At 38.7% G+C, this 25,221-nt stretch overlaps 1 protein-coding gene across 1 annotated transcript in view; it reads left to right on the plus strand.

Annotated features, from left to right (window-relative positions):
• The window catches only part of LOC126412870 (fat-like cadherin-related tumor suppressor homolog), an 894,730-nt gene that overhangs the window by 713,221 nt on the left and 156,288 nt on the right, over positions 1-25,221 (plus strand). Inside the window, exon 6 of the mRNA XM_050082746.1 lies at positions 7,616-7,774. Coding sequence (XP_049938703.1) covers positions 7,616-7,774 — 159 coding nt within the window. The remainder of the gene's footprint in view (positions 1-7,615; positions 7,775-25,221) is intronic.

Here is a 25,221-nt window from a genome sequence, read left to right on the forward strand (position 1 = left end):
ATCATATAATCGAGACATCAGTCATTTTGCTGCCCAAATGGCAAACCTCATCTACTACTTTAAGTATCTCATTTCCTAATCTAATTTCCTGTGCATCCCCAGATTTAATTAGACTACATTTCGTTATCCTAATTTAGTTTTTGTTGACGTTCATCTTATATCTTCCTTTCAAGACACTGTCCATTCCGTTCAACTAATCTTCCAAGTCTTTTGCTGTCTCTGACAAAATTACAGTGTCATCGGCAAATCTCATGGTTTTTATTGCTTCCCCCTGGATTTTAGTTCCTACTCCAAATTTTTCATTTGTTTCGTCTACTGCTTGCTCAGTATACAGACTGAATAACACCGGGGAAAGGCTACAACCCTGTCTCACCCCCTTGTCGACTACTGCTTCCCTTTCGTACCCCTCGACTCTTGTAACTGCCACCTGGTTTCTGCACTAATCGTAAATAGCCTTTCTCTCCTTATATTTTACCCCTGCCACATTCAGAATATGAAAGAGTGTTCCAGACAACATTGTCAAAACTTTGTCTAAGTTTACAAATGCTATAAACGTAGGTTTGACTTTCCTTAACCTGACTTCTAAGATGAGTCGTAGGGTCAATATGGCCTCTCGTGTTCCTACATTTCTACGGAATCCAAACTGATCTTCCCCAAGGTAGGCTTCTATCAGCTTTTACATTCGTCTATCAAGAATACGTGTTAGTATTTTGCAACCGTGATTTGCTAAACTGATAGTTCCGTAATTTTTACATCTGTCAGCACCTGCTTTCTTTGGAATTCCCATTATTATATTCTTCTTTAAATCGTATTTTGCCTGTCTCATACGTCCTTCTCGCCAAATGGGAGACATTTGCCATAGCTGGCTCTCCAATGCCATCAGTAATTCTAACGGAATGTTGTCTGCTCCAGGGGCCTTCTTCCAACTGAGGGTGTTTCTTTGCCCTGTCAAATTCTTCGCGCAGCATCATGTCTCCCATTTCATCTTCACCTACGTCCCCTCCCATTTCCATAATATATCCCTGAAGTGCGTCGCCCTCGCAATAATGGCCAAAACGTCGGAAGTTTTGCACGTTGACTCTGCGCTCACACACGCAGAAGAATTTCATTGACTGTGAGAATAGCCGCGGAAGCCTACGCTTCCAAACTACTGAGAACATTCAGAGAACAGGCATTTGAAGCTGACTGTAGAACGATGCTGCTGTCACCAACGAACATTTTGCGTAAGGCCTACGAAAATAAGAGATATTAGGGCTTGTGCAGAGGCATATAGACATTTCCCCTCGCTCTGTTTACAAGTGGAACGGGAAAGGAAATAACTACTACTACAAGTAGTAGTAGTAGTAGTAGTAGTAGTACATGATATCCTCTGCCACGCTTCGTACTGTGGCTTGCAGTGTATGTATATACGAGGGCCGTTCAGAAAGTAACCTCCGGTTGATTTAAAAAAATACACCAAGTTAAATAAAAATATTTTAATATATACATCTTACAACTACATCTTTGCACTATTTTTCTACATAGTCTCCATAGCGATTGAGGCACTTATCGTATCTCTTCACAAGCTTTGAAATTCCTTCTGCATAAAAATCACCCGCTTGTGCCTGGAGCCAGCCTGTGACCGCATCTTTGAGCTCTTCGTCGTCATCAAACCGCTGTGACCCAAGCCATTTCTTCAAATGCATGAAGAGGTGATAATCACTTGGCGCCAGGTCTGGGCTGTAAGGTGGATGGTTGATAACGTCCCACTTGAAGGACTCAAGTAGGGCCGTTGTTCTGCGAGCAGAGTGAGGACGGGCGTTATCGTGCAAAAAAACGATACCGGAAGTCAGCATACCACGGCGTTTGTTCTGTATAGCCCGTCGTAACTTTTTTATTGTTTCACAGTACACGTCTTGATTAATGGTCGTACCACGTTCCATGAATTCAACCAACAACACCCCTTTGGCATCCCAAAACACCGTTGCCATCAGTTTTCTGGAAGAAAAATCTTGCGAGGCTTTTCTTGGTTTGGTAGGCGAATTTGAATGTGCCCACATCTTTGATTGTTCTTTTGTCTCAGGGTTCACGTACTTAATCCAGTTTTCGTCACCGGTCACGATTCTGTTTAACAATGGTTCTCCTTCGTCCTCATAACGTGACAGAAAGTCTAATGCAGAGGCCATTCTTTGAGTTTTGTGGTGGTCGGTAAGAATTTTGGGCACCCATCGTGCACAGAACTTACGGTAACCCAATCTTGCTGTCACTATCTCGTACAAGTCTTAGAAATCTGTGGAAAACCAGTAGACAACTCCGACATTGAGAAACGTCGATTTTCACGAACTTTTGCATCAACTGTCTGAACGAGTTCGTCAGTCACCAATGATGGTCTACCACTCCTCTCTTCATCATGAACGTTTTCTCGTCCACTTTTAAATAAACGTACCCATTCACGGACAACTCCTTCACTCATAACTCTTGGTCCGTACACGGCACAAAGCTCACGATGAATAGCTGCTGCAGAATATCCTTTGGCTGTAAAAAACCTTATGACAGCACGCACTTCACATTTGGCGGGGTTTTCTATTGCAGCACACATTTCAAACTGCCACAAAAACTAAACTAGCGCAGGTACAACGTTCACTCGACCACGGCTTGATGCCGACTGACCTGTTGAGTGCGTGAACGCACAGATGGCGTCGCTACTCCCCCCACAACCCGCACTGTGACCAATCGGAGGTTACTTTCTGAACCGCCCTCGTAGGTGTAATGTAGATGTAGCTCAACATGTTGCGTCCTTCCATCCAATAAAATCAAATCACAAATTTCGTTTCATACTCTGCATAACCATACTTCCGTCAATATGCGTTAATGTGGTACTGAGCATCAGGCTCTGAGCACGATGGGACTCAACTGCTGAGGTCATAAGTCCCCTAGAACTTAGAACTACTTAAACCTAACTAACCTAAGGACAACACACACATCCATGCCCGAGGCAGGATTCGAACCTGCGACCGTAGCGGTCGCGCGGTTCCAGACTGTAGCGCCAGAACCGCTCGGCCAGCAGCGGCCGGCAATGTGGTACTGAGCCAAATGCTTTACGGAAGTCAAGAACTTCTGATTCTATCTGAGTGCCTTAAGCCATGGCTTTCAGGATACCACATGACAAAAGAGCGAGTCGTGTTCCACAGTTTCCCGAATCTATGCTGCATGCCATGGAGGTGGCTATACTGTTTGAGATACCACATTACATTTGAGCTCAATTATTTGACATGTTCCTTTCATAGATGCGAGTGAAAACATCCTGAAACGATGAATAATTAGAAGAAAACTGATAACTTAAATTGCGACTGAATGCTATAAATCCTCCTTCAGTTACTAAAAGGGCACCAAGCTTTGTTCTGTGTAAATTAAGTGGCATATAACATTTGCTGTTCGACAATACCATGTTTGCTGGCGTAAGTATAGAGGAGATGTCACACATACTCGCGATATGAGATAAATAGACTGTGGTGACATTTAGTCCATCGTCAGACCGATGGTGTAGGGCCTACTCACCTTTTTGTGAAATTAGATTGTAATCAGTCGGTTGCGTGAAACTGTTTGTGTATAATATGTTTATTCATCTCAAACAACCAAGCCAGACCAACAGGATTCGGAAGCAAGGTGTCTGGGACAGGTGACAAATCGATTTGCCACTTCGAAAGAAATTCAGTCCCAGCGGCGCAAAAGAATTGCAAAGGAAGAAGTCGGGATTCGAGCCCGATCCGAAACGTTTGCTGGGGAGTGCTTCCGGCGGCGGGTGCTGGCTGCGATTACTGCAGCACGTACTCGCATTCTGAATTTCAAATAAGAGACGCTACTGGTTTGAGGTCTTCGCTGGAAGCGGGCGCACTTCCTCTAGTGCCGCTGATCGATTGCAGAATCGACAGTAGTCTCGCAAAGGCTCCACGCTTTTAATTGCTGATGGTGCCACCCTCACACACGCTATGTCCGTGCCACAGTGATGGTAATAAATTATTGAAAATCATTTGGCTTCGTATTCCCAAGATATCACTGTATGTTTACTAACTACTCCAACTGAAACCCGCTGCCGGTTTATTATGCTTTCGAAGAGAAATAATGTCAAAGGTTTGAGGCTTTTTGTCTCTAAAGCATGCTAGTTATCATGCTGCATGTTACCAATGATCGACCACGTCATCATGAGGATCAAAATGTTTCGATTATCGCAGATTATCCAGATTTTTAAGAGTATCGCAGTCCGTCCTGCGTAAGTTACGCCCGGCGCCAAATATCTGCGCTTTCGACCACTACAAACAATTCGAAATATAATGCATATCTCCTTCAAAAATGACCCAGTGCATAAAATTTCCAAAAATGAATTTCTGAACGCGTCGATAGCGGTAACAAAGAGAGGATACGGTGCGCCAGAAAGCTGTGATCACCCAGTGAACTAAACGGGCGCTTTATTTAGTCAATTACTGAACTGCACGTATCGATAAGCACTCAGTTGCATGGCTTCCATTGTTGTATTAATACGACGACGTCGTTGCTTTGTAAACAGTGTTCAACTTGTCTCACCCACTCATTCATCGACAGCATGCGTCTTATCCTGTCGCGCCAATTAGTTCTATGTTTACTTTTGCTGAAGCCTGTCGCAATTTTTTTTATTACCGACCTGAAATTGGTAATTTTGATGGGAAGAACAGTACTTTTGACTACAGTTGTACCAGTGTGCCCGCTCTGCTCAGAACATGTTATAAGGGAATACTTACCTAATGATCGAAAATTTACTTTTTTTATAGTCAAAGTAGGGTATATACATTTATATGAAGTAACTCCTTTAACAGTTAGACATTTAGTGTGTGCACTGTATTTACAATACATAAATTATCACCTACATGTAATGTGTACTTATGCCAAAAATTTCAACTACTAAAGTAGCAAGAAAGAGATTGCTGGGGTGCTGCATCCTCTGTTGTAAATTAGGTAACATTGGTATGGCCCCTACTCATGTTTACTGACTTAAGTAGGCTACTTATCATGGATTATACAATTGAGGAAGCAAAATAGACAATGTGCTGTTTCCTTAAGACTGTGCAAATCCCTTTTTTGCAGCAATTTTATTAGAAACTTTAAAGCATAATGTAAAAAAGAAGTATATGTGGCAAACCATCTACATTAAATATAGGCCTATAGTTCCTCTAATATAAAAATGGAGCTGCAAAACAGCTTCTCACTTCATTTCTGTGTACTCCATGCTCATATGTAGGTCTAGCTAAAACACAATATTATTTTTGCCAAATTGTAAGTGATATTGTGCTCTAATTGTAATAAAACTATTTGTAGTTAATATACAGGGAATGCATGCAGCATCTGTACTTTGTTTGTGATCAGGTTGGAAGAAAGAAGAATGTCGAAGACATTTGCAGCACTTTCAGAACACAAAGGGGTTACAAGGTGTAATACCTATTTTTGAAGGATATATCATTATTATCATCATTACTGAAATGTTATCATTAGCATTGTGGTTAATTTACAACCTACTGCAAGATAGCACAGATTAGCCAAATGCTAAAATTTCATAGTGAAATGGCACACAATCTAATGCTCAGGGAATGTACAGCAACATAATTATGCCCTGTCTTTGCCCCAGCACTAAAAACATTTCATATCCTTAGGGTAAAAAAAGATGTAGGCTATTGGTGAATATATCTTGTCATACAATATTCAGACTGTGATCATATTTACATTTACTTTTGATAAGAATTGTAGGCTACTAAATGGAGGGTATGGGCATATGTAAGTATACCTACAACCCCTAGGAGTTGTGGTTTATGTTGTAGTACTACATCTTATGTAAAAGAACGGGTCATTGTTGTTTTCTTCAGTCCAAATACTTGTTTGATGCAGCTCTCCATGCTACTCTAATGTGTGTAATCATCTTCATCTCTGAACAACTAGTGCAAACTACATCTCTCTCTCTTCCCTCCAATATTAAACTGATTTCTCAGTCAAGCCATGCTGCCACAAGTTTCTTTTCACCCCTTGTCTGAAATGTTTATCACCCATGCTTCACTTCCACACGAAGCTACACTCCAGACAAATACCACCAGAAAAGACTTCCTAACACTTAGATATATAATCAGTTTTAATAGACTTCTCTTCTTCAGAAACACTTTTTCTTGTCATTATCAATCTACATTTTATGTCCTCTCTACTTTGTGCATCATCAGGTATTTTGCCACCTAAACAGCAAAACTCGTCAACTTTTAGTGTCTTATTTCCAAATCTACCGTAATTCCCTCTCCATTGTCTGATTTAATTTTACTGCATTCTATTAACCTTATTTTGCCTTTTGTCATTGTTCATCTTCTTCTTTCAAGACACTGCCCATTCCATTTAGCTACTTTTCCAAGTTTTTTGCTGCCTTTGAGAGAACTAAAATGTCATTGGCAGACCTCAAAGTTTTTATTTCTTCTCTGTTAACTTCAATTCCTTCTCCAAATTTTTCTTTGGTTTCCTTTACTGCTTGCTCACTATACAGATTGGATAACATCAGGGATAGGCTACAACCCTGCCTCATCCCCTTCTTGACCAGTCCATCCCTTTCCCACCCCTTCTTCTTGACCAGCACTTCCCTTTCGTGCCCCTTAACTCTTATGGCTGCTGTCTGACGTCTGTACAATTTGTAAATACCGTTTTCATCCCTGTTTTTTACACCTGCTACCTTTAGAGTTTCAAAGAGTGTGTTCCAGTGAACATTGTCAAAAGCCTGTCAACAGCCGTTAACATGGGTTTGCCTTTCCTTAACATATCTTCTGAGAGAAGTCTTTGGGTCAGTATTGCCTCACTTGTTCCTGCATTTCTCCGGAATCTAATCTGATCTTTCCCTTGGTCAGCTTCTCCATTTTGCCCAGTCTTCTGTAAAAAAATTTGTGTCAGTATTTTGCAGTCACGGCCTTTTAAACTGATAGCTCGGTAATCTGTCAGCACATGCTTTCTTGTAATTAGAATTATTACATTCCCTCTTTATGTCCGAGGGTTCTCCTGTCACAGACATCTAGCACACCAGGTGAAATAGCTTTGTCATGGCTGGTTCTCCCAAAGATATTAGAAGTTCTGATGGGATGTCATTTACTCCCAGGGCCATGTTTCGATTTAGGTCTTTCAGTGGTGTGTCAAATTCTTCGCACAATATCATAACTCAACTTCATCTATGTCATCTTCCCTTTCTGTTAAATTTCCTTCAAGTACATTTCCCTTGTACAGTACTCTATATACTCTTTCCATATTTGAGCTTTCTCTTCCTTGCTTAGTACTGGATTTCCATCAGAGCTCTTGACATTTATACCACTGCTTCTCTTTTCTCCAAGGAAATAGGTAAGTCCTTCAAAAGGAACCAGAATTGTTGACTTAAATGAGTCTGTTGGCAGTACCTGGGTTGACACCTCTTAAAGTACGTACTGGCCAACCCTTCTATTACTGTACTTTGGGAGTGAAGCTTTGGTGATTTAGAGGAGTGGATTGTTTATGACTGGAATTAGTTTTGCTTCATTTAAATCATGAGTTGTTAACAGTTATGACTATTTGAGGAAATACAACAGTTGTAAAATTAATTCTTGAACTTTTGCAGGTCACAGTAAGTGACAACGGAACTCCACCACTCTCTTCTACAACTCAGGTGGTTGTAATAGTGACAGACATCAATGACCATGCTCCTGAGTTCACTGAACGTACACTGTACAAAGTGACCATACCCGAGTCAGCTGGGAAAGACATACCTTTGTTCCAGGTGAGTATGTTCACTTCTTTATGGTAGGAAGTATTTTGCATGAATAAATTGTTTATATATACTATACCCACTTTGTACACCACTTTCACCTGCAAACACACTTTGGTATTAAACTGAACACTATTTTGGAGCATCACCTACTGCACTTCCCACCTCTGCTCTTCTTGTGAGTAGGTAGTTACACACACTAGGAAAACATGTCTGCCTTCTGTTTTGCAAAGCTAAGTGATATTGCTTGAAATATCTGTAAATAGTGAGTTAAATTTTTCCCATGACATCCTTTTAGGCCATCAGAAAAGCCTTTTGTAACATTTTTATTTTTACAGAACCTGGTATAACTGTTTTCATAAAATTTGACAACACTGAATGACAGATTTTTATTGTTTCAGTGTATGTACATGAAAATATTTTAAGTCATTGAAAGGAAATGTTATTTATTTATTTCAAAGTTATGTTCAGGAAAAGGATGTAAGGTGTAGGCAGTGGAGAAAAATGTGCAAGTTAGTACAGGGTACATTAGCTCAATCACAAATGTGCCTCAAGACACCCAAAGCAATAGAAACAAAAAATAAGCAGTTGTATTTTCTGTTTGTGCCACACCTTGTGTGGGCTTGCTCTTTTTCAACATAATGTACACTTTCCATCATTACTCTTTCTTGCTTTCCATTGCAGTGCTTCAAAGAAAGGAGTCTCAGCTCTGAAATTCTAAGAATTTGTTCAAATATTTAATTTTCAGTGTACCATCAATGCTTACAATTCTAATAAGCAGCATATTTCAGTCCCATGACATATTTTCATGTCAAACTGTCATTATTTGTGGCCTTATGCAGTCACCAGAACAGAGATATTTTCTACCTTTTTCTATTTTTTCTCCTTACAAAAATTCACAAAATGAAGTTTTGAGTGTGTCCTAAATATGTAGCTACTCATTAGGTCTGCTCCAAAATGACATTTATGGCTGTGCAAAAAACTGTAAAGGAGAAAGTGGGCATTCTTTGGTGATACAAATAACTGTACGTTACAGAAAGGCTCATATGTTTACAAAGGTACACATATATTGTGCACTGTAATTACTTTTGTTGTTCACCTCAGTTGTCACAGAACTGTTAACAAAACAAAAGCTAGAGAATCTTTACTCTTAGAAAGTTAAAATAATCTTCCTTTTCTTTTCAGCAACAGATTAGTGATACCAAGTAGCTATCTTGCCCTTAAGAAAGCAAAGAAACACTTAAAAGGCAGGGAGGGGAAAGATGATATAGACTCGTAGTCCACCCAGTCTTATACATTTATAAGTTCTTCAAAGTTCTGTTATGACAACCTCATTATTCTCATTACTTACAATTGCATTATATTTAATGGGATCAATAAGAACAACGAGTCACCATTACGTGTACACACTGAGTGATGGGAAAGGATAGAGTGTGAATTCCTAAGGGACCAAACTGCTGAGTTCATTGGTCACAAAGGGTAGGAAAAAGGAACTTAAACATAGCAGCTTAGCCCTCAAACTTCTGCTATTAATATGATACACAAAAGTTATGGGAGGAATACATATAATGGAAGGAATAAAGGTGACCACTTATTATGATGAGAAGCTGAGCGATGAAAGGCTGAGGGGCATTACCCTCTTTCAGAGCTCATGAGTACAAAACACACATATACAAAGCTAAATTGTATTCAGTGGATACACTCCCTGAGGTGGTCAAGCTTTACCACTAGGAAAATGTTGTTTGCCAAAACAGTGGGACTGTGAGTGTGTGTTCATTTTGTGTTAGTTTCTTCTGAAGAAGGAGTGGTTATATTTAGTTCCATTATTTATAAAGTTTTTCTCTTTTTGAGGGCACAAAAACGCACACATTTGTACACAATACAATTTCATTTCAAATTTTTACCTACAGTTCACGCATCATTATGTACCTTGCTCTGCATTCAGGTTTCTGGTTCAGCAATTAATATTTTAATTGTAATGTGGCTTAGACTTTCTTTGGTTTTTTTTAACTGCAACAGTGTTAAGACTATTTTATAGAAAACAAATTCTGAATCTACTGGCACTAAACGTACGCAACACTCTAGGGGTGAAACTTATTGGTACTGGGCTTAAATGGACAGCTAACCTTACTGTTTCTGTTGCCAGGATGCAAATATAAATCATTGTTGTTATAAGTATGGCAAATAGATGTATCTTCTGCACCTGTTAGACAGCAAAGGGTATTTGCTGTGCAGTTTAACTAACATATTAATTTTTAGATGTCTTTAATTAGACTAATTTCTTTGGGAATTGCTTATTTCAACAGCTGCATGTCTGATTAGAAAATATGCATTCGGGTAAATCATTTTCAGTTCGATCAAACATGGACTGGTTATCAGACACCAGAAAAAAACTGCTTGAAAATCAATTCCTAATATGTTATTTGGTGCCTTATATACATACAATGAAACGGAAAACTTTTAAGCACATACCAGAAACCTGTTATAATTTTAAGGATGTAGATATGCTCACAGACTAATGCTTTCACATATGTAGAGCAAAAGAATGGCACTGCAATTCTCAGTAGAAAATCCTATTAAGTAATATGTATTTTACAGCATGTAAATTTATACATATAGTTATAAGAGCTGGAAGTGGCTCTCATGAATGAAAGCTTAAAATACATGTACATAGATCTCAGATACATATGACAATTTCTTAGAATTATAAGTTGTAGTTATACCATCGGTGGCTTAAGAAAAGTCAACAGGGTGTGTCAAACCGTGTATACATACTTTGAACTGTCAAAGAAAATTTATTTTCCATTCTACAAGATAAAATTTCTGAAAAGGAAAGAGTTAAGTCCAATTTGAAAAGTAAATGGGCTTCTTTCTTATGAATGTTCAAAATGGTGGCTTTCAGCATAAATACTTTTCTAGTATTAGTCACTCTTGATTCCATACATCTTACAAAGGTGTACAGTGTGATTTCTGTGCACACCACTTCCATCTCATTTCAAAGTGTGTCCAGGTTGTGTGGTTTACATTTGTACACTTTATCTTTTACTGTGCCCCATAAGAAGAAATCGAATGGCATTAGATGTGGAGAGTGTGGAGGAAGCTCAATTTGCCCACCTGTGTCCAATCCACTGGCCTGGAAAATTTAGATCCACGTGTGCTCATACATCCCTGTAATAGTGCAGTGGGGTGCCATCTCATTGGTAATAAAATGTGTCACACTGTGTAATGTACGAGTGTATAGAATCAACAAGCATTGTTAGGTACTTTTCTCGAGTTACATTACCTTCAAAGTAGGAAAGCCCCAAGTGTCCCCTTGCAGCCAAACCAGCCGAGTACACACAACTGTGCATGTTGACAGTTCCATTAAGTTTGAATCAAGCTTCATTCAACCAAATTATGCCACCCATAAATCCTGGTTCACATCTCTCATCTCATGAGTCCATTCACAAAATTCTAATTTTCCGCCTGGATTATCATCACTTAGATGTTACACATGAAACATACCTTTCTTCAGAGTGTGTAGCACACACCTTCTTTACCCTCATGTCACCCTTGCCTTGAAGATTTTGGAGATGACTGCTGGAACAGTTCCATGAGTACAGCCAAGGATTCATCACTTGTAGCTGTATGAGATCACCCTGATTGCCCTTTATGTGGATCACATAATGTTCCAAGAACTTTGAATCTGCCTCATAAATGTGTAATTGTTAAACTTGAATGTGGTTCTGCACCATGCTTCTGTGCTCCCTGTGAACCACAGCAGCATTTTCAGACTTCCAGTACCACTTAATCACACGCTTCAGGGATCCAAAGTTCATACATATTTCTGCCATGTTGAAGTTACTTCCTTGCCACTAACTAAAGTTTGCGTCATGTGAGAAGGCGACCCAGGTTTTAGCTGTTCTGTGTATCCCCCTCCTCTAGCCACTGGCAGCCAATAATATTCATTCTCTTTCTGGGGGCCAAGCAGAGAGGTACAGCTAGAGAGCAAGACTGTTGCTTGTACATGCTGCACTGTTGCCGTTTTTCTTTCTTTTTTTCTTTTTTTTTTCAGTAGTATAGCTGTGAATGTGTACCCATAAATGTTTAAGTGCAATTAAAAAAGATACAGGTGATGGTCATAAATGTGAAGTGCATCACAAGCAGGCGAGGGGGATTATTTACCGCATTTGTAACTTTTTCAAATGTGAATTTTAAAGCAGATCTCCTACTGTTGACATATGAAAACACAAGAATGGACTCCAGAACCATGTTGTGCCGGCAAGAGAACTATAAACAAAAGTGTCAGAGCTATAGGAAGTGTAGAAAAAGTTGGTTTCGTGTCGCCTGGAAAGCTTCGAAATCATAAGAAACCTGTAACATAAATGGATAGTTTTAACAACGATGTTTTAAATTGCTCCATGTGAATTATTAAGGCCCAACACCACAAAAACATGTTACAGTTATGCTGGCTTCAATGCTAAGCGATTCGTCAATGTAAAGAATTTTAAAAGACATTGGTTCCAGATATGTTAAGAAGAGAGTTTTTTTTCAAAGAAGTGGCATTGGTGCAGCATGAACTACATCCAATATAAAGATTCATGATACAGGAGAAGAAGGTAGTTCAAGAGTGTATTACCTTGATGAAACATGGTTCAGTAAGAATCATTCCAGGAAGATCTGCTGGAAAATGAGTGATGGTACTGGCGGTTTCAAAGTTCTCATAGATAATTATTCTGCATGCTGACTCTTCTTCTGGTTTTGCTTCTGAGAATAAACTTGTATTTATGTGTAAGAAAAACAGCAGTGACTACCATTTTCAAATGAACGCTGTCAGTTTTGTGATGTGATTCACAATTCTGGTCATACTTTGCTTCGAAGTTGGTATTGCCAGTTACAATTAACTGTTACAGAGAAAACATGAAGTACAAACACCAGAAAAGCGGATATTTTTCCCCAGCTTAAAAATAAAAATACGAAGCACAGTATAGTCGAGACTGGTGCCGATCTGCAGCTCGTTAATTTATACAAGTCACGTGACAGAATGTACCAAGTTGACTTCCTTGCTCGTGAATGGGGTCTCACAGTTTTTTATTTACACTTGTGTCACTTAGTGTGCCCCCATGAAATTAATTTGGGCAAAGAGTTTTAAGGCTGTGTGGGTGGAGGAAAAAAAATAAAAAATATTCAAAATGATATCACTTGTGCATGAGGCAACAGACAACATCTCATCTGTAGCCTGAAGCTTTAGAATGAAGGCCTTAACAGGGAAGTGATGGTGGATATAAGCCTTGAACCTATCATTGTAAATTTACAATCAGATTGTTCGGAAACGGACTCAGATAGAAGTAACAATGTGTTATGATGGAGACTTTGGAACAAAGTAATAACAGTTTTTAGCTTTAAAGACTCATGGTCTAAAAACGTGTTTGTCAACATGTCAGTTGCATACATAATAATGAGAACTTCATAGCCCTTTTAATTAGGACTTCATATCTTTTTAATTGTTGTTGTTGTTGTTGTGGTGGTCTTCAGTCCTGAGACTGGTTTGATGCAGCTCTCCATGCTACTCTATCCTGTGCAAGCTTCTTCATCTCCCAGTACCTACTGCAACCTACATCCTTCTGAATCTGCTTAGTGCATTCATCTCTTGGTCTCCCTCTACGATTTTTACCCTCCACGCTGCCCTCCAATGCTAAATTTGTGATCCCTTGATGCCTCAAAACATGTCCTACCAACCGATCCCTTCTTCTAGTCAAGTTGTGCCACAAACTTCTCTTCTCCCCAATCCTATTCAATACCTCCTCATTAGTTACGTGATCTACCCACCTTATCTTCAGCATTCTTCTGTAGCACCACATTTCGAAAGCTTCTATTCTCTTCTTGTCCAAACTAGTTATCGTCCATGTTTCACTTCCATACATGGCTACGCTCCATACAAATATTTTCAGAAACGACTTCCTGACACTTAATTCTATACTCGATGTTAACAAATTTCTCTTCTTCAGAAACGATTTCCTTGCCATTGCCAGTCTACATTTTATATCCTCTCTACTTCGACCATCATCAGTTATTTTACTCCCTAAGTAGCAAAATTCCTTTACTACTTTAAGTGTCTCATTTCCTAATCTAATTCCCTCAGCATCACCCGATTTAATTTGACTACATTCCATTATCCTTGTTTTGCTTTTGTTGATGTTCATCTTATATCCTCCTTTCAAGACACTGTCCATTCCGTTCAACTGCTCTTCCAAGTCCTTTGCTGTCGCTGACAGAATTACAATGTCATCGGCGAACCTCAAAGTTTTTACTTCTTCTCCATGAATTTTAATACCTACTCCGAATTTTTCTTTTGTTTCCTTTACTGCTTGCTCAATATAATATCGGGGACAGGCTGCAACCCTGTCTCACTCCTTTCCCAACCACTGCTTCCCTTTCATGCCCCTCGACTCTTATAACTGCCATCTGGTTTCTGTACAAATTGTAAATAGCCTTTCGCTCCCTGTAGTTTACCCCTGCCACCTTCAGAATTTGACAGAGAGTATTCCAGTTAACTTTGTCAAAAGCTTTCCCTAAGTCTACAAATGCTGAAACGTAGGTTTGCCTTTCCTTAATCTTTCTTCTAAGGTAAGTCGTAAGGTCAGTATTGCCTCACGTGTTCCAGTATTTCTACGGAATCCAAACTCATCTTCCCCGATGTCGGCTTCTACTAGTTTTTCCATTCGTCTGTAAAGAATTCTTGTTAGTATTTTGCCACTATGGTTTATTAAACTGAATGTTCGGTAATTTTCACATCTGTCAACACCTGCTTTCTTTGGGATTGGAATTATTATATTCTTCTTGAAGTCTGAGGGTATTTCGCCTGTTTCATACATCTTGCTCACCAGATGGTATAGTTTTGTCAGGACTGGCTCTCCCAAGGCCGTCAGTAGTTCCAATGGAATGTTGTCTACTCCGGGGGCCTTGTTTCGACTCAGGACTTTCAGTACTCTGTCAAACTCTTCACGCAGTATCGTATCTCCCATTTCATCTTCATCCTCTTCCACTTCCATAATATTGTCCTCAAGTACATCGCCCTTGTATAGACCCTCTATATACTCCTTCCACCTTTCTGCTTTCCCTTCTTTGCTTAGATCTGGGTTCCCGTCTGAGCCTTTGATGTTCATACAAGTGGTTCTCTTATCTGCAAAGGTATCTTTAATTTTCCTGTAGGCAGTATCTCTCTTACCCCTAGTGAGATAAGCCTCTACATCCTTACATTTGTCCTCTAGCCATCCCTGCTTAGCCATTTTGCACTTCCTGTCGATCTCATTTTTGAGACGTTTGTATTCCTTTTTGCCTGCTTCATTTACTGCATTTTTATATTTTCTCCTTTCATCAATTAAATTCAATATTTCTTCTGTTACCCAAGGATTTCTACTAGCCCTCGTCTTTTTACCTACTTGATCGTCTGCTGCCTTCACTACTTCATCCCTCAGAACTACCCATTCTTCTTCTACTGTATTTCTTTCCCCCATTCCTGTCAATTGTTCCCGTATGCTCTCCCTGAAACTCTCTACAACCTCTGGTTCTTTCAGTTTATCCAGGTCCCATCTCCTTAAATTCCCACCTTTTTGCAGTTTCTTCAGTTTCAATCTGCAGTTCATAACCAATAGATTGTGGTCAGAATCCACATCTGCCCCTGGAACTGTCTTACAATTTAAAACCTGGTTCCTAAATCTCTGTCTTACCATTATATAATCTATCTGATACCTTTTAGTATCTCCAGGATTCTTCCAGGTATACAACCCTCTTTTATGATTAAGTTATGCTCTGTGCAAAATTCTACAAGGCGGCTTCCTCTTTTATTTCTTCCCCCCAATCCATATTCACCTACTATGTTTCCTTCTCTCCCTTTTCCTACTGACGAATTCCAGTCACCCATGACTATTAAGTTTTCGTCTCCCTTCACTACCTAAATAATTTCTTTTATCTCGTCATACATTTCATCTATTTCTTCATCATCTGCAGAGCTAGTTGGTATATAAACTTGTACTACTGTAGTAGGCATTGGCTTTGTGTCTATCTTGGCCACAATAATGCGTTCACTATGCTGTTTGTAGTAGCTTACCCGCACTCCTATTTTTTTATTCACTATTAAAGCTACTCCTGCATTACCCCTATTTGATTTTGTATTTATAACCCTGTAATCACCTGACCAAAAGTCTTGTTCCTCCTGCCACCGAACTTCACTAATTCCCACTATATCTAACTTTAACCTATCCATTTCCCTTTTTAAATTTTCTAACCTACCTGCCCGATTAAGGGATCTGACATTCCACGCTCCAATCCGTAGAACGCCAGTTTTCTTTCTCCTGATAATGACGTCCTCTTGAGTACTCCCCGCCCGGAGATCCGAATGGGGGACTATTTTACCTCCAGAATATTTTACCCAAGAGGACGCCATCATCATTTAATCATACAGTAAAGCTGCATGTCCTCGGGAAAAATTACGGCTGTAGTTTCCCCTTGCTTTCAGCCGTTCGCAGTACCAGCACAGCAAAGCCGTTTTGGTTAATGTTACAAGGCCAGATCAGTCAATCATCCAGACTGTTGCCCCTGCAACTACTGAAAAGGCTGCTGCCCCTCTTCAGGAACCACACGTTTGTCTGGCCTCTCACAGATACCCCTCCGTTGTGGTTGCACCTACGGTACGGCCATCTGTATCGCTGTTTTTTTAATTATGTAGGTTATAATGTTCAACAAATGTGCAGAGTTTGGCGATACCTTTGAGAGTTTATTGTAGTGCCTCTTTCCAGGAAATCCACAAAAATCACACCTTTTCTGTCGCAAAAGACAGCCGCCATCACCTTCCTTGCCGGAATTGTCTGCATGCATTTCTTGGGTTTTTGGGGGGAATTTGTGTGCCCCCACTGCATTGACTGCAATTTTATCTCACAGTTCACATGCTTAACCCATGTTCCGTCACCAGTAACGATGTGATCGAGTAATGAGTCGCCATCTTTCTCGTAAGCATCCAAAAATGTTAACGCTGCAGCCATTCGCTGATTTTTGTGAATCTCTGTCAAGATTTTTGGTATCCATCTTGCACAAAACTTGTGGTAACCAAGCTTTTCGGTAATGATTTCGTGCAACAAACTTCGTGAAATTTGTGGAAAACTCATAGAGAGTTCCGTTACTGTGAAATTACGGTTTTCACGGACTATGGCATCGACTTTTTCGACAAGTTCGGCAGTCACTATGCTGGGTCTTCCACTTTGCTCTTCGTCGTGAACGTTAGTTTGGCCATTTTTAAATTTTATGGCCCATTGACACACTCCACCTTCAGTGATTATGTTGTACCGATACACTTCACAAAGCTGCCGATAGATTTCTATTGGTGTACAGATTTTTGCAGTCAGAAACCTTATTACAGCATGCACTTCACACTTCGCGGCATTTTCAATTAACGCTGACATTTCCAACTGTCACAGTAACTCAGCAGAGTACAGCACGAACCTCTCACTTGCTCCACAGGATGCCAACTGAGCGGCGGAATGCCATGACACCAAGATGGCCACGCTAGCCCCGCCCCTAACGGACACAAATGAAAACGTAATGTACTTTGTGTATAGCCCTCGTATTACTCCCCTCATAGATCTGAATGGAGCAGTAGACACAATGTGAATTAATATTTCTCTCATTATAGTTGATCGAAATTAGTTTTAATATTAATTACTCCCCTCATAGATTTGAACAAATAATGCAGTGTACCGTAGGCAAACGAGCCCGACTGTTGTCAACAGCAGTTGCAGTTCGGCAGTGTGGACTTCGTTTGCTCGCTCTCCACTACCTCCATATGCATTTCTCACCCATCCCCTCTCCCCACTTCCTTTCCACTCGACCTCTATGCACGTAAGTGCCATCCTGGGTGAAGTGGGCTGTAGTTTGAGTAGCAAGAGTGATGGTTCTGCTGCCACCTGTTGAACAAGTATAACATTACTTTCTCCCAGAAGCTGAATCCTGTATAATGGAAAATAAATTTTCTGTGACAGTTCAAAGTGCGTATAAATATTTTGATGCACTCTGTATATTTTGTAAGTATTTGGAGGGGGGGGGGGGGGCTTAGTGCATAAAAGGATGCCTACAGAGTAAAAGAATGCTTATACTGGATTACACTATCAAATATAAACAAGCACCAAGGTTCCTGTACCTTCACCAGAGTTGATATATATGTATAGTGTGATTGGTTTCAGAAGTGGCTATCCCTCTGGTGAAGTTAAGAACATAGTGCACATAGTTGTCTGTATGCCGCAAGGAGGAGGCTGAAGTGGAAACAGTTGTTACAGGATTTAGTCATGGGTAGCTCATGGACCACCATAATACTGTTAAGGGGACAGCATTGACTGGGATCGGAGAGTAACTGCAGTAGAATGAAACACATTTCAAGGTGTAAGAGAAATACACACATGGAATCGTTTTTGGAAACTAATAGATTTTTCAGAAATGAGCTTCCATTGTTTCTTCCAAGTTCTTTCCTGGATTCCAAGAGATAAGTAAAGGCTGAGATTATGATGGGTAAGTGACATTAGATGTCCAGGAGCAACATGAATGCTCATAGCTGGAGAATGGAAAACTCTAGAGGAGGCTTTTATCCAGCAGTGAATGTCAAATATCTGAAGAAGAAGAAGAAGAGAAGATTTTTTTAATCAGAAGAGTAGTGAAAGAGTCAAAGAAATTAGACTAGCAAGGAATTGATTAATAAAGTCACCTGTTACCGAAGTCCAGAGAGAGACAAACAACACAGAGTAAATCGATAATGAAATGCTAGCAGCAGATGAAATTTGATAATCTTAGAACCTAGAAATGATACTGCCAAGCCAGAGATAAATGGTAAATGGACTTAAAATACAACTTCACATGTAACTTCTGTTCCGTGTTGCCTCATCTGTGGTTAAGAAGATGGAAGTTTGAAGGCTAGTTAAAAATAATTGGATTTATAGTGCACCTCCAAAAATTAATTTTGTATATTTAAGGAAAAAACACTGAAATAACAGAAAAGTCCTTTTCTTGAAAGATTTTCTTAGAAAGTGTGCTATTCAGTCTTAACACAATTATGTTTTTTTCACTCACCATTTTGAGATTCACAAACAATTAATGCTACACCCAACTAATTGATACTTGCTTTGAAGTTGTGAACTTATATGCAAATATTTCAGACATTTGGATCCATAGAATGAAATCCCCATAGAAAGATACATTTACGAGGAGTGTGACATGTTAGGAAGAACCACATTTTCATGGAGTACAGCTCATGTGAACAAAGTGCTGTGGTAAATATTATGACATTACCTGCAGGCATGAGGGCTCATGTCTTAATGTCAGACATGTTTGATTTTTTCTCTGCAGTTTATGAAATTGTGAGGAGGTCAACCAGAGTTGTATGATGCAAGCAGGAACTGTTACAGAGACAGAGATGTCAGAAGTTTCAAAATGTAAAAACTTTAGGAATAGCTGTTTTCATGAGTTGAAGAATATACCTGATTACAAACAATCAGAATCTGTCACTGTTGATATATACATTCCAAAAGTCTCTGGTCCCACCATATGAATTGTTCCATTCGCCATTTGCTAAGCAACAATCCACACAATCAAATTCAGTGGGTGTAAAAAGGTTTGTATGTATATATGAATGTTTAAGTGGTTTCTGGATAGCTTAGCAAGTGTAGTGTATGAATTTACACGAGGGTGTGGTGAAAAGTAATGCCTCTGACTTTTCATGTGAAATCTCACAAAGCTTTTTGAATAAAACAAACTTTATCAACATTCTACATCTTTATTCTTCACGTCTACATATTTATTTCTCAACATAGTTACCCACGCAATGAGAGACCAGTTTGTTCATGCTGTCACTGTAGAATGTTTGACTTTGTTAATGAAACCACAGCCTCGCCTGTGTTTGCACCTCTTGATTACTATCAAAGTGAAGTCCTCGAAAATGTTCTCTAACTTTCAGAAATGGGTGAAAAAAGGATGGGGCCAGTCTGTATGGAGGATGATTGGTGACAGTGCACCCAAGGCACTGGATTGTTGCAGATGTTGCAGCACTCGTGTGTAGTCTGGCATTGTCATGCTCAAGGGGAGGGTGCTGCAAGCATGGGAAAACTCTTCAAATTTGAAACTCAGTTACGGCATGGTGCTTCTCACGCACTGACAGTTAACGTTACTCGCTGCCATGTTACATACTGCAATTCAGAGCCCTCTAGCCACAAAGATCTGCAAATATGTAGACATGAAGAATAAAGTTGTAGAATGTTAATAATGTATATTTTATTTAAAAGCTTTAAGAGTCTTCACATAAAAAAATACTTTTCAGCAAGCCCTCTTATATGTATGAAAATAAAAAAAATTCAGACTCTTCAGAGAATGCCCTCTTTGGACTTACTGCTCATTTCATATTAGTATCTGATTTGAAAATCAATGGGGAAATGTCTTCTAGAAAGTAATCAAATGGATCTTCAGGCACTTGTAGCAAATTTAAAATCATCTGGGTACCTATTAGTGAGTATCATGTCAATTAAATTACAAGGTCCTACTCAGAATCCATTTCCTAACCCACATTCTTCCATTATTATTTGGCTCACATCACTTTATTCCTTCTCTGTGTTAAAATAGCCGCAAAAACTAAACTGGCTATAACACTATTTTGTATCAGGAGCTCGTTCGTAGTCAGCTTTCCATGATTAACTGAGTCACATCTTTATAGATATTGCAGACATTGTGTACTAAGGAAGATGACTGGCTGGGTCTTGTCCACAAATTTATGAAAGTTAATATGGAAGTGTGGCACTCCTTTCCAGTTGCATGCTTTGTTGGAACCGAGCTTAATAATGAGAGTCAGCAACTTAGTTTCTTATAAGAACAAGCACAGGAGAAGACAGAAAGATAATAATTATTTAAATTTCATATTATAGGTTTCCACATAACCAGTAACACCTTCTTCTGTTTGTGCCATGGGATTGTTAGGCAGCAAAGAGTGTTTCATGCACTATTTGCATACTAGAAAATAAATGTATAGGTGAAACATTTATATATTCTTCAGCTGGTTATTAAATTAGATCCGCATGGAGAGGGGCCATTTACAGCACAGCTAGTCGTGTTCTGTTAAATGGAGTCCATATGTGCAGATCAAATGCATTGGTTCAATTCATGTGTCAACCTAATATTAACTCATACATATTCCTCTTTTCAAAAGCTTTTAAATGATTCTTCTGTTGTGTTAGCATTTTTACAGACGGACACAAATCAAAATATTTTGCTCTTGTTATTAAAGGTGTGAAGAGCTGGAATAAGGCTTACAAGAAAAGAAAAATGCTTGTGAAAGGAGTTAAACATAAAAGAATAAATCAGAGGATAATGCTTGTTTCCAGCTTGTTGTCAAGGGTGAAGACAGTCTCTTGTTCATAAGAAGAAAAAATCTTGAAAGATTAGCAGCATAGTAGCTAAAGAAGGTAGTTAAAATAAAGCAGGCTTGTTGGAGGAAGAAGAAATAAACAGGAGGATTAGAATTCCTTGTGTGGCTTAGGGAAAAAAGGATAATATGAAACTTATGGTATATGATAAATCAACAAGAGTAGCTTGAGTATTCTGAATTACACATAAAGGAGTAGAAATTAAGTGACATCACATTTTATTTTCCATCTGTTATTTTCTGAATATTGTCTGTACTATTGTTTGCTGACTTACATTTTAAAAGTATTCTTTTATGACTTGCAAGTCACTAGTGTTTTGATCTATTCATGTCTTCAGTTTTCTCATACCTTTCTGTACAATATTAATCACATGTTGAATTCTTGTTTTCTCCAAATAAGCTGTAAGCTTACTCCATTTACTTGTACATATCACATAATGAATGACTTGTAAGTCATCAATCCCAGTGCAATCTAACTATCTGTATTTAAAAAAAATTCATTATAGAAATGCTGCCTCATTGTGTGTTTGTGGATTTTGTCAGACATCACAGCCATTTGAAGATAGAACTGTAACACATTATTAAAAACTGAGATAGTTTAGACAGCTTTATGCAGATAATGCATAGATACAACAACTACAGACAAATGAAGATGCATAACAGTTTCATGAAATTTTATTTCAGGCTGTCAGGTGATGAAAAGTAACTTATTGTAAATGTTTTTTTTTTAACTTCTTGATACTTGCAACAACTGTAAAAATTTCAATTTTTGTAAGCACCAACCATTTTGATAATTAATTGAAACCCTCAGCTACCAACAGGTGTTGTTGATATACCTCGATGAGGGCAGCTGAAAATGTGTGCCCCGACCGGGACACAAACCCAGGATCTCCTGCTTACAAGGCAGATGCTCTATCCATCTGAGCCTCTGAGGGTTTCAATTAATTATCATTTAGTCTAGAGAAGCTGTACGGTCATCAATGGTATCTGTTCTTTCGAGAACAGTTACTATCTTCATATATATACCAACCATTTTGCTTGTTCATTTCGGTCATTGTCTTAAGCTTTATTTCCATTTTGTACATACTCTTAGCAAGTTCCTCCTCTGGCCTCTCTTCTCTGATAAGTTTGTATTTGATCTTAAAAACTTCATTCATAGATTTACTATAATTCTGACCATTACATTCCATCCATGTTTTAAACATCTTGTATGAATCAAAGCACAGTGAGTGCAGTGTCTTTTATATACTTGTGTGGCATGAGTTAGTTATACAGAGAAAGATCTGGCATGCCCATTTAATGCATGCAGGACAAAGTGTTTGTGTCTGCTTCCAGAATAAGTTTGTAAATGTATGCTGAGCAAGGTTGTGTAGTGGTCAGACTCAATAGGATGGCAATTCAAATCTGTGTTCGGCCATCTAGAGTTAAGTTTTTCTTGGTTGCTCTAAATCACTTATGGGATATACTGGGATAATTCCTTATAAAAGTACAGGGTGAATCATAAAGGACTTTATAACTTTGGAATGATAAACAAACTTATTGATACAGCTTACGGAATTGGTAGATCTGTTGTTTTGTGGCAAGTAACCTCAAGTTAGATTCGCATAATTCACCAGTAACCCCCCCCCCCTCTGCCATCAGGAATGCCAGTGTAGTGAACAGTTATAATGGCTTCTTTGACTGGTATTGTTTATCTGGATATGCTCAAAACTTTTTAATTCCACTGATCAATGATGACAACTGAAATGGGATGGTTTACTACCAACAAGATGGCACACTGCCTCATTTAATCAGGGAAGTTCAATATTTCCTTAACAATTGCTTCCCAGGTCAGCAAATTTGCCGTGAAGGACTAGTCACATGGCCATCTTGCTCCCCAGATTTTACACCACTGGATTTTTCTCTCTGGTTTCGTTAAATACCACATTTATGTTCCTCCCCTGCCAAACAATTTAACCAACCAGAAAAATCAAAACTATGCTGCTATTGCATAAGTTACACCCAATTTGCTGCGCCAAGTGTAGGAAGAAACTGCTTGCTGTGGGATGTTTGCCGCATTATAAATGTTAGACACATCAAATCAAAAAGACACTTGACACTTTTGTGTGAACCTAGAGGAAGTTTTTTTGCTACAAAATGAAACATCTATTGATCCTGTAAGTTATCTTAATAGTACATTTCTATGTCATTTCAAAGTTGTAAAGACCTTTTCAACTCACCCTGTATATGGATGCTTTCATTCCCCATTATTTCCCTGATGTGACTTGTGCCCTGTCTCTACTGGCATCATCATCAGTAGAATGTTAAATGCTTAATGGTTCTTCCTTTCATGAATATGTCATATAACATATACTATGGAGCAAGAGAGAATCAACTTTAAAGATTGTGTGACTTCATCCCACAACCATTGGATTCCACTAATCACTTGGTAAATAGTATGACAGACTGTTATGGTAAAGTCTTTTGTTTTTGCTTTTTGCACTGTAGAATTAGCCTGAAGACCCTATAAGGGATTTAATTGTATGGGACAATACCATACCACATAAGATAGATTTTAAAAAGAGGGACAGTAATACATAAATAATGGAAAGGCAACCAATTACCTGTAGTGGATTGAAGTGAGGAGTGCTGTAACACATAACAGAAAGCAGCATTTACACTAGCTTTTGAGTGCTAGCTCTTTTTACAGCAGTAGTACGCACATTGAAACACAAAACCACACTGCAACTAAATGTATGATTAGCCTATGTGTGAATGTGCATTGTAGCTAGCACTTGAAAGCTAGTATGAATACTATTTTCTGTTATGTTTTACTGTGCTCCATGCATCGATCTGCTTTCCAGGAATTTCCATTAAAATAACCAGTAAAAATGTTGAAAAGAAAACCCATGAAAAGTATTATCACTGAACAAGTGGGAAAGTGGACTGTATGGAGAAAAAATGTCAAAAGAGTGCCTATTTATAAGACATGGGCCAATTATGAAGAAAATTATGCATACATGAAGTAAAGGAAGGCAATTCCATATTCCTTATCCACTTTCTTATATTTTTATATCATGTACTTTATTTAAACTAGCAACTTTTTTAAAAAATCCCTCTCTGATTAGCTTTATTCATTTCCCCATTGCATACATCATTATATTTTTTTACATACTTCAGGCCACATGTTTCATGCACCTTCTTTATTTTCTTATCATATGTTAACTGATGTTCCTTTCTAATTTTATACCTCATTGTAGAACACCGTCTTCCACTTCTGGTGACAGAATATTGCTAACTTGAGGGTATTTGGTTCTTTAACAGCTGCTTGAAAACCATGGAAAATGTGTTCATACATGCTACCTCACATTTTGTGTTCCACAAAGCCTATCAGAAATAATATCTTTTAAGTGGATATAACGAATGAATGTGTGACGACAATGAAAAGCAGTTAGTCTTTACACAGTCTTCATGCTGCATCATCAACAACCTGACACTAATAGTAATCTGATGAAGTTGTAACTAAAGGGTGTTTATACTACTTTACATGAACTCATGAGCACTTGTGGTAGAGACACGGACCACATATGAGATGGTGGCTTTTGAACTCAATGATGTGGTGATTATTCTGGATAGTATGGCTGCAGACAGTTGTTGTTGTTCATAACTGAAATGGAAAAATGTGTGCTACACTGTGGCCCATCTGCCTTCTGTTATAATCTGCAGTAGTCAGTTGTACCATAACCCTTGTTAACAGCAAATTGTTGCCCATAGTAGTTGGGCCTATGCGTGAATAACATCCAGCATTATAGTGATAGATTATTGTAAATAAAGCATACAGATTAAATGTCTATGAATTTCTTTCTTTTATTAATGTGTACATTGACTAATTACACATCCCTGAAGGTTCTTCATCTTGGTGGGATCTACAGAACATAGTGAATGAATGATAGGATGACAGACACAGATTTCATTGTGTCAAGATCCTCATGGTACAGTTGGTGGCATGTGAAACTCTCATTGCTCAGATGACCTTAAAGATTAAATAGTG

Source organism: Schistocerca serialis, chromosome 7, assembly GCF_023864345.2.
Source record: "Schistocerca serialis cubense isolate TAMUIC-IGC-003099 chromosome 7, iqSchSeri2.2, whole genome shotgun sequence".
Taxonomy (NCBI): Eukaryota; Metazoa; Arthropoda; class Insecta; order Orthoptera; family Acrididae; genus Schistocerca; species Schistocerca serialis.